The 18,096-nt window shown below is 40.2% G+C and overlaps 1 protein-coding gene across 9 annotated transcripts in view; it reads left to right on the forward strand.

The window, feature by feature from the left end:
• LDB2 (LIM domain binding 2) overlaps positions 1 to 12,648 on the forward strand; it is a 209,427-nt gene extending 196,779 nt beyond the window's left edge. Inside the window, exons 6-9 of one of the 9 annotated variants that reach the window (XM_065735756.1) lie at positions 761 to 884; positions 1,978 to 2,129; positions 8,501 to 8,643; positions 11,348 to 11,433. In XM_065735756.1, the coding sequence (XP_065591828.1) occupies positions 761 to 884; positions 1,978 to 2,129; positions 8,501 to 8,605 (381 nt within the window). In that variant the 3' untranslated portion in view covers positions 8,606 to 8,643; positions 11,348 to 11,433. Of the gene's footprint in view, positions 1 to 760; positions 885 to 1,977; positions 2,130 to 8,500; positions 8,644 to 11,312 lie in introns of all 9 variants that reach the window. The other 8 variants (XM_065735758.1, XM_065735757.1, XM_065735760.1 and 5 more) reach the window with 8 other exon arrangements.
• The last annotated feature ends 5,448 nt before the right edge of the window (positions 12,649 to 18,096 follow it).

Consider the following 18,096-nt stretch of genomic DNA (forward strand, 5'->3'; position numbering starts at 1 on the left):
TGGTGATAAACAGGAGGGAATAGAAACCAGCTCATTGTTCTTTATGCTAGATCTGCTGTGCTAACAGGAGCAAAAAGCAGTGAACAGTGATTTTAATTATTAAGTGAGCAGATAGAAAATGTATAAGAAGCAACTGTTTTTGAAGAGAGGGTTTGCTTCAGGAAATTTTCAGCTTCAACGTAATAGAGCATTCAAGCTGACAAGGAAAATAAAATGTTTTTTTCTTGGACATGTCATTAATGTGATGGGAAGAGAATGCACAGTCCTCATAACAAGAAGGGAGCAAAATTATTTGAATTATTTTGCATGGAACAGCAAGATAAAAGATTGTCTTTACAGCCCTCATTCCTGAGAAAGCCTCATTGTAGGGTGCAGGAGGTCAGAAGATCGCCGTGTGTACATTTGCTGTACTGGAATGATAACCTGCTGTGGGCATTTTATGATTTATTAATTCATCTTTGCAGCTTTGCCAATCAAGCATGAAAATCTGCATAGTGCAGAAGACCAGAGTTGAAGTTTATCTGTTTTTGTTTGTTTATAATACTTAAGATGTCAAATAGCGAGCAAAAGTTTTCTCACTTCAGAGTTTTGATGCTGCAGTCACAGTGCAGATTGAACTGAGCCACACGAGGCATACTGTGTTACAGAGGGAAAAACAAACAAACAAAAAAGCCAAGGATGTACCTTCCAGCTATGTAAATACTGATCAGCTGAATCTGAACAATGATGAAATCATTCAATTTTGATCTTTTTCTTCCAGTTGTGTGTAATACTGGAGCCAATGCAGGAACTGATGTCAAGACATAAAACTTACAATCTGAGTCCTCGAGACTGCTTGAAGACTTGCTTGTTTCAAAAATGGCAGAGAATGGTGGCCCCACCAGGTATGTTTGATTTCCAGTATTTTATTTATCTTAGTATTACAATAATACAGAAGCACGGTGAAGTTTTGCTGTAAATCTACTTGCAAAGGAAAGTAAGTGATAACAATTAGCACTGCTTCAGAAGTAATCTTGAAAATGATTCTGATTTTCCATGATTTCAGTCTGATGAAACATAATGTAAGGCAAGTATTATTTATGTGCACATTCAAATGCATAGGATGTAATTTAGTACGAAAATACATATAGATGGAATGCTAAATGCCTACTGACTCCATTAGAATTTATAGTTTGTGTAATTCAGCTTCCTGCTGTGAGTCTGAAATTACAGCAACAATTCATAATTAATTGTCTTTGAGACTAATATCATGCTATTTACAGGCCTGGATCTAGTCTCCTTCCTCTTACACCTCAAAAACATAGTTCTCCCTTTTCTCGGATTATTAAAGCTCTGTGTATTTAAGACTGTTCACATGGGTGCCAAAGCCAAATTTTGAAAACCTTTGCTCTACTTCCATTTAGGAGAAGTTATGTAATTGTCCTGATTCGGTCTAAGTTTGGAAGATTCACAAATGGCATTCAGCACTCTTTAACATGTTGCTTGTGAATGTCAGTTTTAAAGATTAAGCCCATATCAGAATTAGGAGGGGATTGCATGCTACTTGCTCATATGCTGTATGGATAGCAGCCAGCAGGGCAGAAAGCTCCTTTGTCCCTTTGTCTCTGGCTGGGGCAGCTGAGACTGTGACCTACATCAGAATAGGATCTGGATTTTTGGTTTGCAAAACTCTTAGCAGGCTGCACAGCCCCTTTGAATTTCCTGATTGTTACTATGATACTCCCACTAGTAAAACACTTTCAAATAGATAGCCTGGAAAAATAAACCTTGTCTATTACACAAAAATGAAAGCAGAAACCACTGGCTTTGGTCCAAGTATTATCCTAAGGTTCATATCTAAATCTACTTATTACTACTCCTACTATTACTACTAGTAGTAAACTTGTGAATTTAAAATGAGATAAAAAACTATTGCAGTGCTTCTGAAACGCTTTACAATATCTACCTTTGCCTTTGCTTCTTACCCTTCTATTGCAGCAGAACCCACAAGACAACCAACAACCAAACGGAGAAAAAGGAAAAACTCCACCAGCAGCACTTCGAACAGCAGTGCTGGGAACAACGCAAACAGTACCAACAGCAAGAAAAAGTCAGCTGCTGCAAACCTGAGTCTGTCAAGTCAGGTACCTGTAAGTCTCACTTTCCTTTTAGGCCTGAGTCACTTACAATGCTTTAATTCTTTCCTTGTAAAGAAGGTGCATTCTTGAGCAAAACTGTAACAGGCAAAAAGCAATCTTGCATAGTATGCCATGGAAGCTGGAGGATTAGTGGGGAGGTGTAAAGGAGCCATTCTGCAGTGCAGCTTTAATGGCTGACCCTCACACAGGGCAATCCTGAGCAGCAGATAGGCGTTTTCAGGGCTGGGGCCAACTCGTCAGTAGTTTTTCCAGTGATGGTAGGACTTAACTGGGCCTTGTGTTTTCAGCTGTAGTATGAGCACTAGGAGTGTCTTGCAGATGTCCTGCTGCTAAGTGAGCACGAGCCCCTGTGTAGCAGGGTTACCATACCTGAGCAGATTTCTCATCTCTCTCTATTAGTACTTCATCTCAAATTGGTGCTGAGTTCAGTTGCTTAAGTAGAACAAGTTCTGAGTAAACTTGCCTGCAGACGTTATCTCTTTATCAAACCACTCCATTTGCAGCAGGGAGATCCCTTTGAATATGGGTCTCAGTTTATTCACCCTGCTAGCTGTGACTGTTGGCATCCTAATTAGGTAGAGAAACGCCAAGTCCTTTCTTGTCATTTTAATGTTGTCACATTTATTGCCTTAGTCACGACATAGGAGTAATCTGACCCTGAATTGTGACAAAATGTGCCTTAATCAATAAGGAGATAGCTCATGCATTTTAAAGCTAGGGAGATTAATTTGGTAGCATAGGAACTATAAAGTGGTATCTTGGGGATAACATGCAGGGAATTTTATTGGATTTCTGATCAGCAGATAGGAAAGAGCTAGGTCTCCTCTGAAGCTTGACAAAGGATACAGGCCTTTTGTCAGCACGAAGCAGGCACTTCCTAGAAAGCTTGAATACCCAGACAAAAAAAAAAGGAGTAGACTAACACTAGTGAAATGAAATGAAGATTTTTGTTTAGCAACCAATTCAGCAATCCACTAGCTTTCAACAGCTTTGAGCTTCAGTACATTAAACTCATATTTTCTCCTTGTATTAAAATTTTCACGTGGCTCCTATGTCTAAAGTCAGATTCTTTCCCTCATATAGGCAACTCTGGGCTTTTCTGGCAGCACGAAGCAGTCAGAATGCCAGCTACCTGATCCCCTCATGTCACAGACCACTCTGCCTCACTGATTAAGTCTGCCAGAAGTCCCCTTGGATCAATGATCAACTCTATTTACAAAAAATCAGCAATTAGGTGAAAAACTGAGCAACCTGCTGGTTCCCTGCTGTCTCCAAGTTTGAAAGTCAGGAAGATCACTTTATCTTGGCTACTCTCTGCCCTGAGCTCCGTTCAGCACGAGCAGAATCTGACCCCCTACTTCTCTGAGGCCTGCTCTCCCAGGAGAGATGTTGACATTTGTTGGCCTCAGTGGCAGCCATGTGTACTCATAAATTTGAGTGTAATTGGGCCCTCTGATAGCTGTCTGTCACTTCCACTGATACTCCAGCTGATTCAGGTATTCAGAGGCTACTCCTGACCGGTATAGCAGTCAAGACTGCTCTTCCTGATGGGGATGTTAGTTGAGCACCTGAGACATCATGGTGAACTTTATCATAGTATGAAGGATAGATTTTCAGTCTTCACTGATTTTTAGGAAGCTGAGTAGCTATTATTTTTTCAGTATCGATTGCTTCCGGGACCAGAATAGTGATGTGGTCCAAACTCTTCTTTTATGGAGGATCAGGTTCCGTTTTTAGGACCTTCTTGCTTGGCACAGTGGAAAATACTTAGCTGTTTGATTTGACATACCAACAGTTCTTCCCATCTTCCCCAAGGCAAAGATAGCAAACCAGATGGAAATGATTTTTGGGCAACTCTGTAGGATAGACAGAACTCAAAATAATTTTAGTGGTAAGATATTTTGGTGTAAAACTATTCAACACTTTTCAGTTAAATAGGGAGCTGTTACTGTGTTTCTTCAAAATCATGCATTCTTTGAAGTGGGCCTTCTTACAGCAGACATGCTACTGCTTTCTGAAGTTAGCAGCAGACAGCAGTAACTTGCTTTCTGTTTCATAGAATCACAGAATGGCTTGGGTTGAAAGGGACCGTAAAGATCATCCAGTTCCAACCTCATACCATGGGGAGAGTTGCCACCCACCAGCTCAGGCTGCCTAGGGCCCCATCCAGGCTGACCTTGAACTCCTCCAGGGATGGAGCATCCATAGCTTCTCTGGGTAGCCTGATGCAGTGCCCCACTACTCTCTGAATAAGGAATTCTTCCTAACATCTAACTTAAAGCTCCTCTCTTTTAATTTTCCCTGTGTCCAGTCAGCATCAGATGTCCTTCAACCTATCTTCATAAGAGAGACACTGTTTCTTTCTCATAACTTTACCTCAGCTGTTACTAGCTGTTGAAAGCTAGTGAATCAGTTAGTGTTTTATTTTCCTTTTATGGAATTGAAGATATCTTGAAACATGGGAAAGTTCTGAAATCATTCATTTTCCACATAAAGAGAGATTATTAGAGAAAAGGAATGGAATCACTCTTGCTTCTGTCCATGACTCAGGTGAACTGAGCTAGTTCCAGTTCCATATTTCCCATCATCCTTTCTCTAGAAACCCAGGAATGAGCTCATATTCATACCAAATCTGCATTAATATAAAATCATGTAGTCCAGATGTAAGCTTTCTCTTTTTCTCCAGTGGTTTCTTCTCAGCTAGCAAAGTTAGCCTTCCTACCATAGCAGAATCTAATTTCCTGTCCATTTTATGCTTCTATGTTGTTTTCACTTTGATAGTAAATTAATCCTGGTTAGAGAATGTTTCCTTGATCTCTACTGTATGTAATGTTTCTTGATTTAGAACATTAGTAATTATTCTACTATTCTGTGATTAGTAATTACTCAGTTTTGCTCCTATAGTAATGCTGTGTACACAAAATAGTTGAATGTACCACATCCCTCATCCAGTTTTCTCTGCAACACCATTAGCTCCTGTTTCTGTAATGAGGTCTTCTTGTCTGGAAAGGCAAATTGTAAATTTTCAGGACAGTGACTTGAAAGCAGGTAAAATACTGCTGGCTGTATTTTAAATGACCAAGTTTAAAACTTCAGACATATCTCATTTTCTCCATAGCACGTTGCAGATCTTCAGATAAATACATGATGCTAAGCAAAATTTGATACGTAGCTGTACTTGTCTTACACAGCCACTTCTTCGTTAATAGGAGGCTGTTGCATTCCCTATTCCTATGTATTTTCTGATCAGTTCTTCAAGCGGGGTCAGCACTGACAATACAAGTCCAAGCCCAGAAAGTGAAATCATTGCACTGTATTTCCACGTGAAGGTCACTTTAGTGCTGCAGTGTGAAGTTCAGCTGCTGAAACCTAATTTATCAGTACCATTTGTGTCCTTTTTGTTGCCTTATATTTATTAGCACTTGGACTGTGCTGACATGTTCTGATACATCTCGACACAGTCTTCAAAATCATCTTAAGGTTCTCTGACTGTGGGCAAATATGCACGTTTCCTCTCACCAGTAATTTCAGCAGGGTCGCTCTCATGCTGTCCTCATGTCTGCTGTCTTTTTCATACTTCCTCAGCTCTGCTAAATGAAATGCAATGTTTTGCTCTTCTGACAGTCATTTGCACTCTATTGTACTTACTTTTTCCTTACAGCATATCTTCTATGATTGTGTTAGTTCTCATGCTATTGGTAGCAGACCTTCAGCATCTTCTCTTGTCAGTGGTACCATTTCTTCCCAAGTCTCTTGTTTAACATTTTTCCTACGTATTGGGAGCTTTCTTCAGACAAATGTAGTTAACCAGCATGCTACGTGACTGCAGTGCAGAACTCATGTGTAGGTTGGCCTTTCAGTTGTTTGGTGATTCTTTGCCTCAAATCCATAAATACTAAGGCAGTATGCTGCAGCACGTTGGAAGCACAATCAAATGCCACTGAAGTCCATCCAATAGCATAAATACTGAGCTATTTCACTCACCAGGAGTTTGCTTCTCTCAGGCTCCCATTGGTGCGGGCTGAATACTTCCAGTGTTTCCACAAATGTATTGCCCTTTGTTTAGGATGTAAAGAAAGTCAACAAAAAAGGGACCCAGAAGCTGTCCACTCATATGTCTTAGTCTTAGTAGATTCCATTCATTAAAACTGTTCTCAGATTTATTTACTGATCTTGATCATATCTGATCTTTGGAAAAATGTTAACCCACTGGGATAACCAGCTTCCTCTTTCCTCCAAACTGAAAGCAGAGATAGGCAAGATTCCTCCTGCAAGGGTCATACAAAGCTTGTCTTTCTAATGTTATCTTTCTTATAATTTCAAAGACAGCTAGTTATGTAGTTTGAGTGAGTCATTATTTAGCATTTACACCTTACTGATTTCCTCTAATATTTGAAGCTAACTGCAGTGTTCTTCCATGTATTTTCTCCATTTTCTCACCTCTTCACAATTGAGATCCAATTCTTTTTTTTTCTTTTTTGTATTCTTCATTTTCAATAAAGCTGTCTTTTAAGATCAGACCCTTGTATGCAGACCAGTGCCCTGTACATTGTGATCTGTGGATTAGATGTATAAGATGATCAGAAGTGGTCCATGCAGCCATATCGCTTAAAAATCGGTTAAGTTTAGTGAAGACAGTTCACGTTGATCCATTTTCATCTATTTGAATTTGGAAATTTGATAACAGTCCACAACTCCTGCAAATTCTAAGAACCATTGCTCTAGGATGCTATAGAACTAATAGGTAGATTTTGCTTTCATTTACTAATGAAGATCCTGTTGCGGGTAATACTGTAACCAAGAACCCAGTGAAATATCATTTGTGTTGAAAAGAATAAAGCATCACTACGTGCCGCTAAGTAAATCAAATGTTCTTTGTTACGTCCAGAGTCTTAATTAGAGCCTCCTTGCACTCTTTAAATGAATTACATACCTCTATAATCTCTATTTCTCTTTGTAGTTCTTTGTAAGCTCTTCAGAAAGCCAAATCCATAAATAAACCTGCTAAAGTGAAAGGCAGCAATACATGTTTCAGAAAAAGGGGGCAGGTTTAGGTGTTTTGTAATGGATGCTGTAATACAGGAGGTGCAGTTCCAGGGCTAGAAGATTAGCGTCAGAAATTATCCTACGTCTCAGAACATTGCAATTCAGAATCTAAGATTTAGCCTTAAGCAGATGAGAGTGAGCAAATTGGTTTCCAGTTGTTGCGCTTTAAGAAAAATGTACCAAACAAGACCAGAATGTCAAGTTAACAGAGAGGAGTATGATGAGATGTGAAAGATAACCATTTTCCTGTAGAAAGTGTTTACGCTGAAACCTAATTAAAGTGTCAGTTCTGTTTCTATAGATCAATTCAACACAAATCTCACTCTGATGTTTTTATCTTGGAGATAGTGACCATTACTGAGGAGGGCAACAGAGGGGCTCTAAGTAATTAATAATTTTTGTGGCAAGGAGTTACAAAGTCAGTTATTAAAATAATCACCACTAACACTAAAAAAGTAAGAGGAGCTACCTGTCTTCTTTTGACTTAGCACTTACAGGCATGCTGGCTACTAAAACTTGTGTAACTTACAGTCCTTGGAGTGTGAGGCTTGCTTAAAACTTTTCCTAAATAGTTTCAGGTGTTTTTAGTTATGTCAGGCTGGTGAAGCACTGTTTGTGTACTCCTGAGGACTGTGACATCTGAGCTGGGTTACATATTAACAAAACAAATTAACAGCAAAGCAAGATAAAATAACAGAGCAAAGATGGCAGGCATTGGCATAGGGAATTTTATATGGCTCACCATATTTTTTTTTACTGCCATATACCAGTAAAAAATTGATTAGTCAGAGGATGATCTTTAAAATCCCAAGTTATAAAGTCTAGTTATGTAAGTGGGTATCGTGGAGCTAAACGTTGAGGCTAGGTATAAAAAAGTGGAAGCATGAGAAACAACGGGTCTGTTAAATAGAAGTGCTTGCATTTGAGTTGTGTCGGAAGTGATCTCTGTGTGTAGTTTATATGCATCAATTTTAGTTTGGATAGCAATTAGGGATACTGCAGGATGAAAGGTATGATATAAATGAAAGCTGCTTTATGGTTATAATATAAAACAATACATTTCTATTGGATAATGTAAAAGATCCACTGCGTTATTTACAGTGCTTCACTGAAGTCCTATTTTACTATCGTGAGACATTCCTTGACCGAAAATGTTGTTTCTAATCACAGAGTAAGATTGAGTGACTACAGTCTAAATCTTTTTTAAACTAATCTAGTCAAAATATGTGCTACCATAACTAGGCCATAGCAGTGTATGCTGCCATGCAAGAGACTAGGGTTTAATTCTTGGATTCTGCTTCTCACTCCATGAGCAGGAGCTAGGAGCACTCCAGAGCTGCAGCCTCAACCCTGGGAGGGATGGAGCCTTGTGTCATTCAACAGCAGTGACCCCCACTGGCCAATTTAAGGAGAAGCATTGAGGGGCTCTAAAAGGAGTCACTTCCAGTCCTCCTCAGAGGTTGGTGGTCATTGCACGGGAATTAGTGAGTGGAGGTTCAATGGGGTACACTCGGTGGGGTCTTCAGCTTTTCAGTCTGAGGAGCAGAATCCTCTCCGGGGAGGAACCAGCATGTGCGCTTCCTGAGAAAGTATTTTTGCCTGACATAGTATAAGCAGCAGGATTGTCAAGAATATACATATATAGATAGATAGATAGATAGATACTTTTAATGTCCTGTAACTAATACTGTGATATCTATTTCTTAAATAGAATGAGGGAAAACTCTGCTAACCTCAGTATAATTGTAGTTTAATTCCCAGAGAGAGAAAGAAAGAGTCAGTGGCATGGAGAGAAATATAAGTGCAAACTGTCCTCTCAGTGGGTGTCATTAAATTAAGGAATAATGTTTGCAAAGAGCCTGAGAAGTTAGAGATGGAAATACTTACAAGGTCATTGACTATCACCCCACTGATGCACGAATGTTCCCTACCACAGATTGAGGTTTTTCCCAGTCCACTGTTAGGAGACCCGAGCAGCAAAGCTAGCACTATTCTACTGGGGTCATTAATCCTCAGTCTGCAGTTCTCAGCAACAGGAATATCGTCTTATCAGTGGGTGTTAGATTTTCATTTACTTAATGTCATCTTAGTGCCCTAGTACTTCAGATTGGCCTAAACTGATGACACTCTTCCTTTCAGCAGTAGCAGCTATTAAGGATATTTACCCCTCCCAGTCATTTGGACAATGCAATATACATTTAATCCTTTTGCATGGCCTCCCCAGCCAGCAGTTCCAGCCCCGTAGTTATTTTTGATGCACTTCTCTAAGTCTCATCCAAGTTGCTGACCTCTTCCTGGTATGGCAGCACACAGAACTTGAGGCAGCATTAGGGCCCATGCTCACGAGCAATGAAGTAAAAGGAGATGTTGCCACCTTGGTCTGTGATTCTGTGTCTCAGTCACTGCGGTCCTTCTTGCCTGACGTATCACTGCACGCTCCGATCCCGATTGCTCTCTGCCAGGTCTCTTGTCGTTAACGCTCTCGCAATGCATTGAGATCAGGTCTGCTTCAGCAGTGCACACTATACATTTTCTGTCATTTAGGAATGAATTAGAAGAGGCTTTTGATTATGAGCACCCTTGTCTTTTAAACGTATATGTTGCAAAGCTATGTGCGTTTGATTTAACAAAGGATGTTATGGATAGGTGGAGTAACAAAATGTAGAGAATGTAAAAGGATATCATGCAGCAGTATCCATCTACTCACAAATTTGTCACATAGCACAGGCTGAAGATGTGATATAAACGTTCTTCTGAAGCATGTCAGCCTTTGCTAAGGGATATCGAGAAGCAGCATAAATAGAGGCAGTAATTCATACTGTTTTGTGGGGAATTAAGTAAATAGTGGATTTTAACAAAAAGCATTATATGCAAACATTTGTCTTCTGTTTGCTTTTCACAAACGCTTTTACATTCAGAAGGAGGAACAGATCCTTTAAAAGACGAATCTGTTGTTCTCTAGGAGACTGTGAAGGGCTTGTTAAATCAGCAGGTACAAAGTTAGACATCTGGAATGACTGCACTTTAGCCAAATGTTACCTGATGCCCTGCCACCTGAGCTGCATGAAAATATGCATTCCACGTACTTCTTGTAGTGGCTAGCACAGCAGCCTAATTTTCTATTGAACAGAGAGAACAAGAGAGCTCTCTGGCTTTGCACCTTTGCTTTCCAATCTCAAGTTTGCACCTTTCTATCCCATGCTGGTTAGGTTTACTGCAGCAAATCTGCGATGCACGGAGTACAGTAGGCGGTTTACTTGTTTTCATGGAAGGACAATCTGTACCTAAAGCAGTGGTTAGATGAATCCTTTCTTTCTTGCATGCTTCAGTTTTTGATGACTACTAGCTTCATCAGTGTAATTATAATTAGCCCTCTTCATCTTCCTTTTACGGTACCAGCTGGACAGATTGGTCCTCTTACTGCACAGATTGGCGGCAGGGTTGCCTACACGGAGTTAGGTGACAGGCACCATGAAATAACAGATGGTAAATTCAGGGCTTGTTGGCAATCAGCAGGTTTTTGCTAATGACTTAATTAGCTATGCAAATTGTCAAATCAGTGTGAACATTGTTTTTATCTAAAACTTTACCTAAATTAATTACCATAATTAAGTAGCAGAATGTCAAGTATATTGGATGCGTAGAAGGGCTTGGCTGGCTAAGGATAAGAGAGTTACCATCTTTATTAGAGTGCCGTGCTCCACATTTGAAAAGTCTAAGGATAAGAAATGTGGTTTCTTTAAAACTAGTTCTAAAATACACATAGCACAGAGCTGCAACTGAAAAGCACCCTGGTGCCTTTCCATATGAAATGGCTCAGGGAAGAAAGACTGGATAAAGCCTAAATTCTTCAGGCAGGAATTTAAGGCAGTTCCATAGCCTTTTCCTAAAAAAAAAGTTCAGTCTGCTTGCTTTTCTGTTCTGAGGCTCCTGAGATCCACAGCCATGAGCACGCAGCCAGAGAGATGTTGTGTTAATGGTATTTCACTTAAACTAGAAACAAAGTGTAAGCCTGTCTCCTGATTCCTGCTATGCAGGCACTTTTAACTCTGTTGTGCAAATATCACAAAATTAAGAGATGCAAATTCTCTAACATAATTTTTTTAAGTTGATTTTTTCTCTCTCAAGGTTTCCATATAACAAATATTGGGTGCTGTTCACAGGATGTGATGGTGGTAGGAGAACCAACTCTGATGGGAGGCGAATTTGGAGATGAAGATGAAAGGCTTATCACTAGATTAGAGAATACACAGTATGATGCAGCAAACGGCATGGATGATGAAGAAGATTTCAACAATTCACCTGCACTGGGAAATAACAGCCCATGGAACAGCAAACCTCCTGCTAACCAGGAGACTAAATCTGAAAACCCCACGCCACAAGCTTCCCAATAGGTTATTCTGCAGCAGTACCCGCTGCCACATATGTCAGTGGGTTATTAATTACTGCTTCACAGCATCCTTCAAAACAATTTAAAAAACCTTTCAATTGATACAGTATCTATTTCTAAACTAAATCTGATTTTTTTTTTTAATTAGAGAAAAATCTTGTATAAACTTCCATATACGTTTCTTGGAAGCTTTCACATACAACACGATACTGGCACTGACCTCAATTAAAATAATTGATAATTAAATAGCGTCTCATGGCAAATTCCTGACAATGCATTCTATTGGAGGGGTTGTTTTTTTCCTCATCAAACAATGGCCATATTTTACCAAGTCATCAGTGCTCAGGATCTCATTAACGTAACTATGTAAAACTTTTTACAATTGTAATATATTTTCTGCTTTTCAACTTGCACCTGAAATTTCTTGTTTCAGAAAAGAAAAAATCAGCTTTTAAGGAAAAGTAATTTAAAGTAACTTTTGTTGTTTCTTTGACTTTTCTTTCATTGGTTAATCATTTAAAGGATCCAGCATTTTTAATTTACATTTAGCTGATGCCGGTAGATACTCTTTCCATCATTTAATAAAAATACTGAAACAAGAAATGTCTTTTTTTCATCGAAGACATGAGAAATATTTTTATGTGGAAAATGACACCCAGTCCTATGAGAGTTTATGCTTTGTAAAATTGCTGTTGATCCGGATATTTTAAAGCCATGTAATCCATTAACTTTGTGGGCAGCTTAATAAATCTAAAACTTTTGTGTTTTTATTATTGTATCTGAGTTGGCTTTGTTGTTATTTCTTTTCATGGTATATTTCTTGTATAATATTTTTGTAAAGCCCTCAAACCTTTTTGTTTGTTTGTCTGTTTGTTTGTTTTACTTTTTTTTGGATTCCAGTGTATTTATGTGAAACTTTATAAAAGAAACTAATTTTTTTCATTTACGTATTAATATGTTCAGCTCATCATGTAAAGACACAGTGAGTCAGTGTGTTATATAATACAACTGTATTTTATGTATGCTTTGCCAATAAGTGTGCCAATAAACTGTGTTAACAAATGTGCTCTTCTATACTGCATTTACAGTTCCTTGCGTGCCAGAGTCATATGCCCATGTGCATGATCATGCACCAGGAATTTCTGGAATCAAGGTTCCGCCAAATTGCAATTCTTTTCCAGCAAAAGGGACGGGGCTGCAGTTCAGGTGTGAGCTGCCTGCAGCTCCATTTTGTTCGCTGCTCTTTTTTTAACATTAATGATGTGTAACACCACAGGTCAGTCGGTAACAGCGGCATGAGGGAGTGTGGGGCATCCAGCAGGAGCACCTCCACCCTGAACTCGGCCTCCCTCGCCTTCCGTGGCTGGGGCTTACCAGAGCAGGGACTTCCACTCTGCTGAATTCTGTCTGATGGTTTTACGATGAGTCCCTCGACTGGGGCTGGGAGGATTTTAAAAATTCTGCTTCTTTCTTTCCTCTGCTATCAAATCAATTGTTCATGGGAGCAAGGCTCTCTACAGCAAGATCTGCAGGCAGGGGCAGCCTGCTCTGAGCGTAGGCTGGCGTGCAGGAGCCCCTCTGCTGGGGCTGGGAGCAGAGGAGGCACACACTTTCATCCCCAGGCAGCTGTGACCTGCATGGTGCTCCCTGCAGGTGGCAATACTCACAGGGAGAGGAATTCCTGGTACACATCACTGAATATACACAGTCCCGCCTTTTGTGCAGGATAGTAATGTTTTGCTTTTACTTTTATTATACCTTTGGTATTACAGGCGCTACAAGAGCACCTGAACAACTCCTGGCCTTTTTTGTGATTGTTTTGGTTTTTTTTCTGACTTCACATACATTCTACAAAAGTGTGTCTCCCAAACGTATACTATGTGTCTTTAAGCATGCTTTTGAAGATGAGACTCATAGAATCATTAAGGTTAGAAAAGCCACTAGGTCTAATCAACCATCCGCGCCACACCACTAACCATGATCCTCAGTGCCACATCTCCCCTTGTCCTGAACACCTCCAGTGACAGTGACTCTCCCGCCTCTCTGGGCAGCCTGTACCCATGCATCACCAGCCTAAGAGACACTCTGGGTTTCATCTAGCATACCATCTTTAGGGTAAAATTTATAACTGAATAATAAACGTGTTGAGTATCTCAGCATAGATAGCAATGTTGCTCCCACACAACACTTGCAGGGTGTAGGAAACTGCGGGTCTATCATTCAGGGGCTGTATCAGCAGTGATTTTTCCATGTAAATAATTAAAGTCACACCGTATTCCATTAAGGGATCACTGGCTCCTATATAGCTGCTATAACATTACAATTATACACTGTAATTCTAATGTTCAAAAACACTAATCATTCATATTACATTTCCATGAGCACACTCTAAAAGGCGTTCCTTATTATTAATCTTTCAAGGCTGGCACTACTATTTCAATTTTTAAAAGATTTATGATGTCATATTACTCCTGTTGTTTCAGTAAATAAACATAAGAATGTTTGAAAAATGGGTAACAGACTCCTTAGAGTGCTGTCCTTGAATTAATCTGGAAGGGCACTTTTTCCATATCTCCTCACAAACCCACTCTATAAGCTATCAATCCACCCTATTGTGGTTAGGGTGAATAACAGATGGAGCTAGCTGATTTTATTTATTCACTTATTCATAAAACTGGCTTAATGAAGTGCTTGGATATGCACAGCAGATGACCGTGCAGTCTTTTCATTGCTGCTTCCTCCATCCCAGTGTGTTGGACTCTGCGTGGGCTTCTCTTAGCATGTTCCAATGGTGAGCTCTTCAAGAAAGACACTCTGGTCCTGGGTCTTCCCATCTGCTTGTACCCCCTTCTGGGGAACGTTACCTTGGGGGAAAGGGTTAAACTATAGCATTTCCATTAAGTACTGGACGTTATGCCTTTTGGTGGTTATTTTTTCAGTGACACTGTGGCTGTTGTGGTCACTGTGTGTTCCTTTGCTATTTCATGTAGAGAAGGGGGAAAGGTGACTGAAGATCACCGTGAGCTGAAGTAACACATCCATGAGAGCTGAGGCTGAGCTCAAAACTGCAATCTTGAAACCAACAATTAATTGTGCTGTAATCTTATCTCACCACCTACAAGAGCATTGTATCTGTTTCAGAATTTGAAAGAAAATAATGTTGTTGACAGTTTCCTCTGGGGAGCCTTGCAATTTTTGAAAGGAGGAAGGAAACTTATCTCATGGTGCTGAAATACTTTCAAAGAGAAAGCTCATTTGCTTTAGCTAAATGGAGGGAAATGCTGGCTCTGAGAAGTGCCCTCTCAAATCACAAGGAGGAAATTCTGCAAGTTTACTTAGGAAAGCGGGATCATATAATTAGTAAAGTGAGTGAGTGAAAACTGATAACTAAGCTGCTTGCTGTTACAAAAGACTTGGACTGTGTTAGAATCATAAGCACTGGTACTTCCTGGTTGTTCTTTCAATGGCTTTGTTCTGGGTGTTTTTTTCCTCGGGTCAGCAAACCCAGCTTCTCAGGGAGCTGCCACACCACAAGTCACCAGCCAATCTCACCAGCTGCTCCTCGTGAGGGCATTTAAGTTCCTAAGGCTTCTTCCTCTCCTTTCGCAATGTGCAAAAAGAAGCAGTATTTGCAGCTCTGTGGTATATTTCAGGAAGAAGGTGCTTTACCGTCTTTGCATTGGTATGCATGAATGTAGTAACTTCATAGAGTAATTCAGCTTGGAAGGGAGCTTGAAAGATGTAATAGTCTTGAGGTATGCAGAAAAGGAAGGGGGAAGGAAACTACTGAATGAAAAGGCAAAATATGGGGCACAGCAGAGTGTTCTCTAGTGCTAGGGTGGACAGAGGTTCTTTACCCTTTGCTGCAGAACACCATTAAAGGACTCTAAATGATGGAACCAGCTGTAAGAACAGACTAAATTTTGCAATTTCATGGCCTCCATGAAAATCCCATTTTAGCAAAGGCAGGATGAAAGAGAAAACATGAATGACTGATATTCAAGGAAACCCAGTTTGTGCCTAATATATCCTGGAGAAACTGCTAATGGAAATTGAATAGTTCTGAAAGTATTTCCTGAGACTGCAACTCTGATCTGGTAGTCTTACGGTGATATACTGCATGTCCAAATTAAAGCTGCCCTGGGGCACCAGTAACCCCAGTAGCTGGTTTTACTGCGTAGGGCAGGATGATATGTATGTTTTTTCTAGCTTTTTGACAGCATATTTCTATACAAGGCTAAGCCCTGAATCGTCTCCTGTATAAGAGGAGCTACTGAATATTTAACACCCACAGAATCACAGAACTGTAGGGGCTGGAAGGGGCCTCTAGAGATCATTGAGTCCAGCCTCATCCCTTTGCCTCCCACTCCTTAGATATTCGTAGATGTGGATCAGATCCCCTCTGAGTCTTCTTTTCTCAAGGCTGAACATACCCAGGTCTCTCAGCCTTTCCTCATAAGGGAGCTGTTCCACGTCCTTTATCATCTTTCCAGCATTCTGCTGGACTCTTTCAAGGAGATCCCTGACTTTTTTGTACTGGGGAGCCCAGAACTGGACACAATTCTCCAGATGAGGCCTCACCAGGGCAGAGTAGTGGGAGGGGATCACCTCCCTCATCCTGCTGGCCACGCTCTTTTTAATGCATCCCAAGATACCACTGGCCTTCTTGGCCACCAGGTCACACTGCTGGCTTGTCAGCAGCCTATCATCCACCAGGACACCCAGGATCTGATGTTACTCCAGCATATTGTTATGCTTCTGTTTGGAGTCTGGTGGTACTCCAGCGCTGCAGATTGGCAGATGGTAACTTCAGCTTGAGCCACTTTTGGGAGTCTCCAAATTTATGATCCATGCTACTGTGTTTCATTAGAAGATATTAATTACCACTGAATATTCACAGTATTAAAATCTGTTCTAATTTAATATGTTATTTTGACAGCAACTAGTATCAGAGCTTTCAAAGGGATAGACTTTATTGGGAACAGATAGAGCAATCTAACTGCAGGAGCATTTCTTCCCTGATCCTAAGATTCACTTCTGAAACAAAAGAATTACAGCCCTTACATCAAGAAATAATTGTAATGAGTCTGTGGGTAGTCTTAATCTATTAGCACATTTTAAAACACCATTATGTACTAAGGATGACATCAGAGGAGAATACACTTATGTGTATGGAGTCAAAAACTTCATAAAAGCACTCAGCCGTAACAGAGCACAAACACTCCAGTTCCCCCAAGAAATTGTGCTTTCATCAACTTTACAAGGAGCTGGATGAAAACAATGAGCTTTGGTTGGGGTAAGTAACTAAATGTATCCCTGATAACTCAGGTGCAGAATGCAATCACCTCCATTAACAGGGGAACGTGCTGCAGCTGAACCAAATAGATGCCCATCTGAAGCAACTCCATTTCTCCTGGACACCGAAATTTCAGACCTTTTGGCCCATGCTCGTAGCTCAGGTCTGTAATTCTTCAGGTTTCTTTTCTTTCTGAGTTGGGGTTTGATTTGTTTGGCCGTATCTTTTTTTAAAATTTGTACCGTAATCTGTTATATTCCTTTTGAGTCTGGGATCTTACTAGTTGAATGGTGGCATGCAAAGCAGGCATTAGAGTATATGGGGGAGCAGTATTCTATATTAAGCTAAAAGGAATTCTATCTCTGGAGAGATTCGTTGTGTATTGCCCCAGTTTAATTAACAGTTCTGTCTCAACGACTGAAATTATCTGAGATTGTATGCACAATTCTGTATTGAACAGTTATAATGTATAAGGCTTGCGTCTCCTTTGTAAGTGCATTAGGAGACATTTTGGCAAGTGCTTGATACGAGACAGGCATTTAGCACTCCTAATCACATTTGACTGCAACTCTCATTTCATCACATAAAGTTTCATCCTCCCCTAGCGATCTCCTTGGGGTGGGGGTCTGAGTCCTGGAAAAGCTTTTAAAGACTATGTTTGGTGCTTTTGTATTCTAGTTTGGCTATTTATTTTTTCTCTTATTTCTTTTTCTTTTTCCCACCAATTATTCAATTTACTTTCATTTTCTTTGATAGCTTATGAAAATTTGTTTGCCCAGAGTTTTAACCTTCCACCTTCTCCTGGCTATGTGTAAAGCAAAATGCAGACAAACCCATCAAAACTAAGGTGGGTTGTTACTGGACTGCCAAGAGAAATCAAATTCAGCAGACAGTAGGTGTGAAATTTAGGAACTGTGATGGATAATGGGGCTTGTGTCTGTCTTCAACAGCAAACTCCATTTTGAAGGGGAATTTTCAGCTGTTTTCATCAAAATCTCCCCTCGGGTTATGCTAACCTTCCAGAGGGTGGTAATAAAATGCAACCGACTGGGGCAGCTGTCTTTTCATAGAGATTTTCACCAACTCCATGACAATCTCTTTTCTTAAATCACCCACACCTCTGACATGCGTTGGGTGCTGTGTGACAGAAGCTCAGTTTATAGGACTGGGGTTTGCAGCCACGTGTACCTGGATTGAGATCAAGAAACTATGCTGTAGTTCCCCAG

Source organism: Cyrtonyx montezumae, unplaced genomic scaffold, assembly GCF_038088225.1.
Source record: "Cyrtonyx montezumae isolate F1298 unplaced genomic scaffold, pur_monq_1.0 scaffold_2, whole genome shotgun sequence".
NCBI lineage: Eukaryota > Metazoa > Chordata > Aves > Galliformes > Odontophoridae > Cyrtonyx > Cyrtonyx montezumae.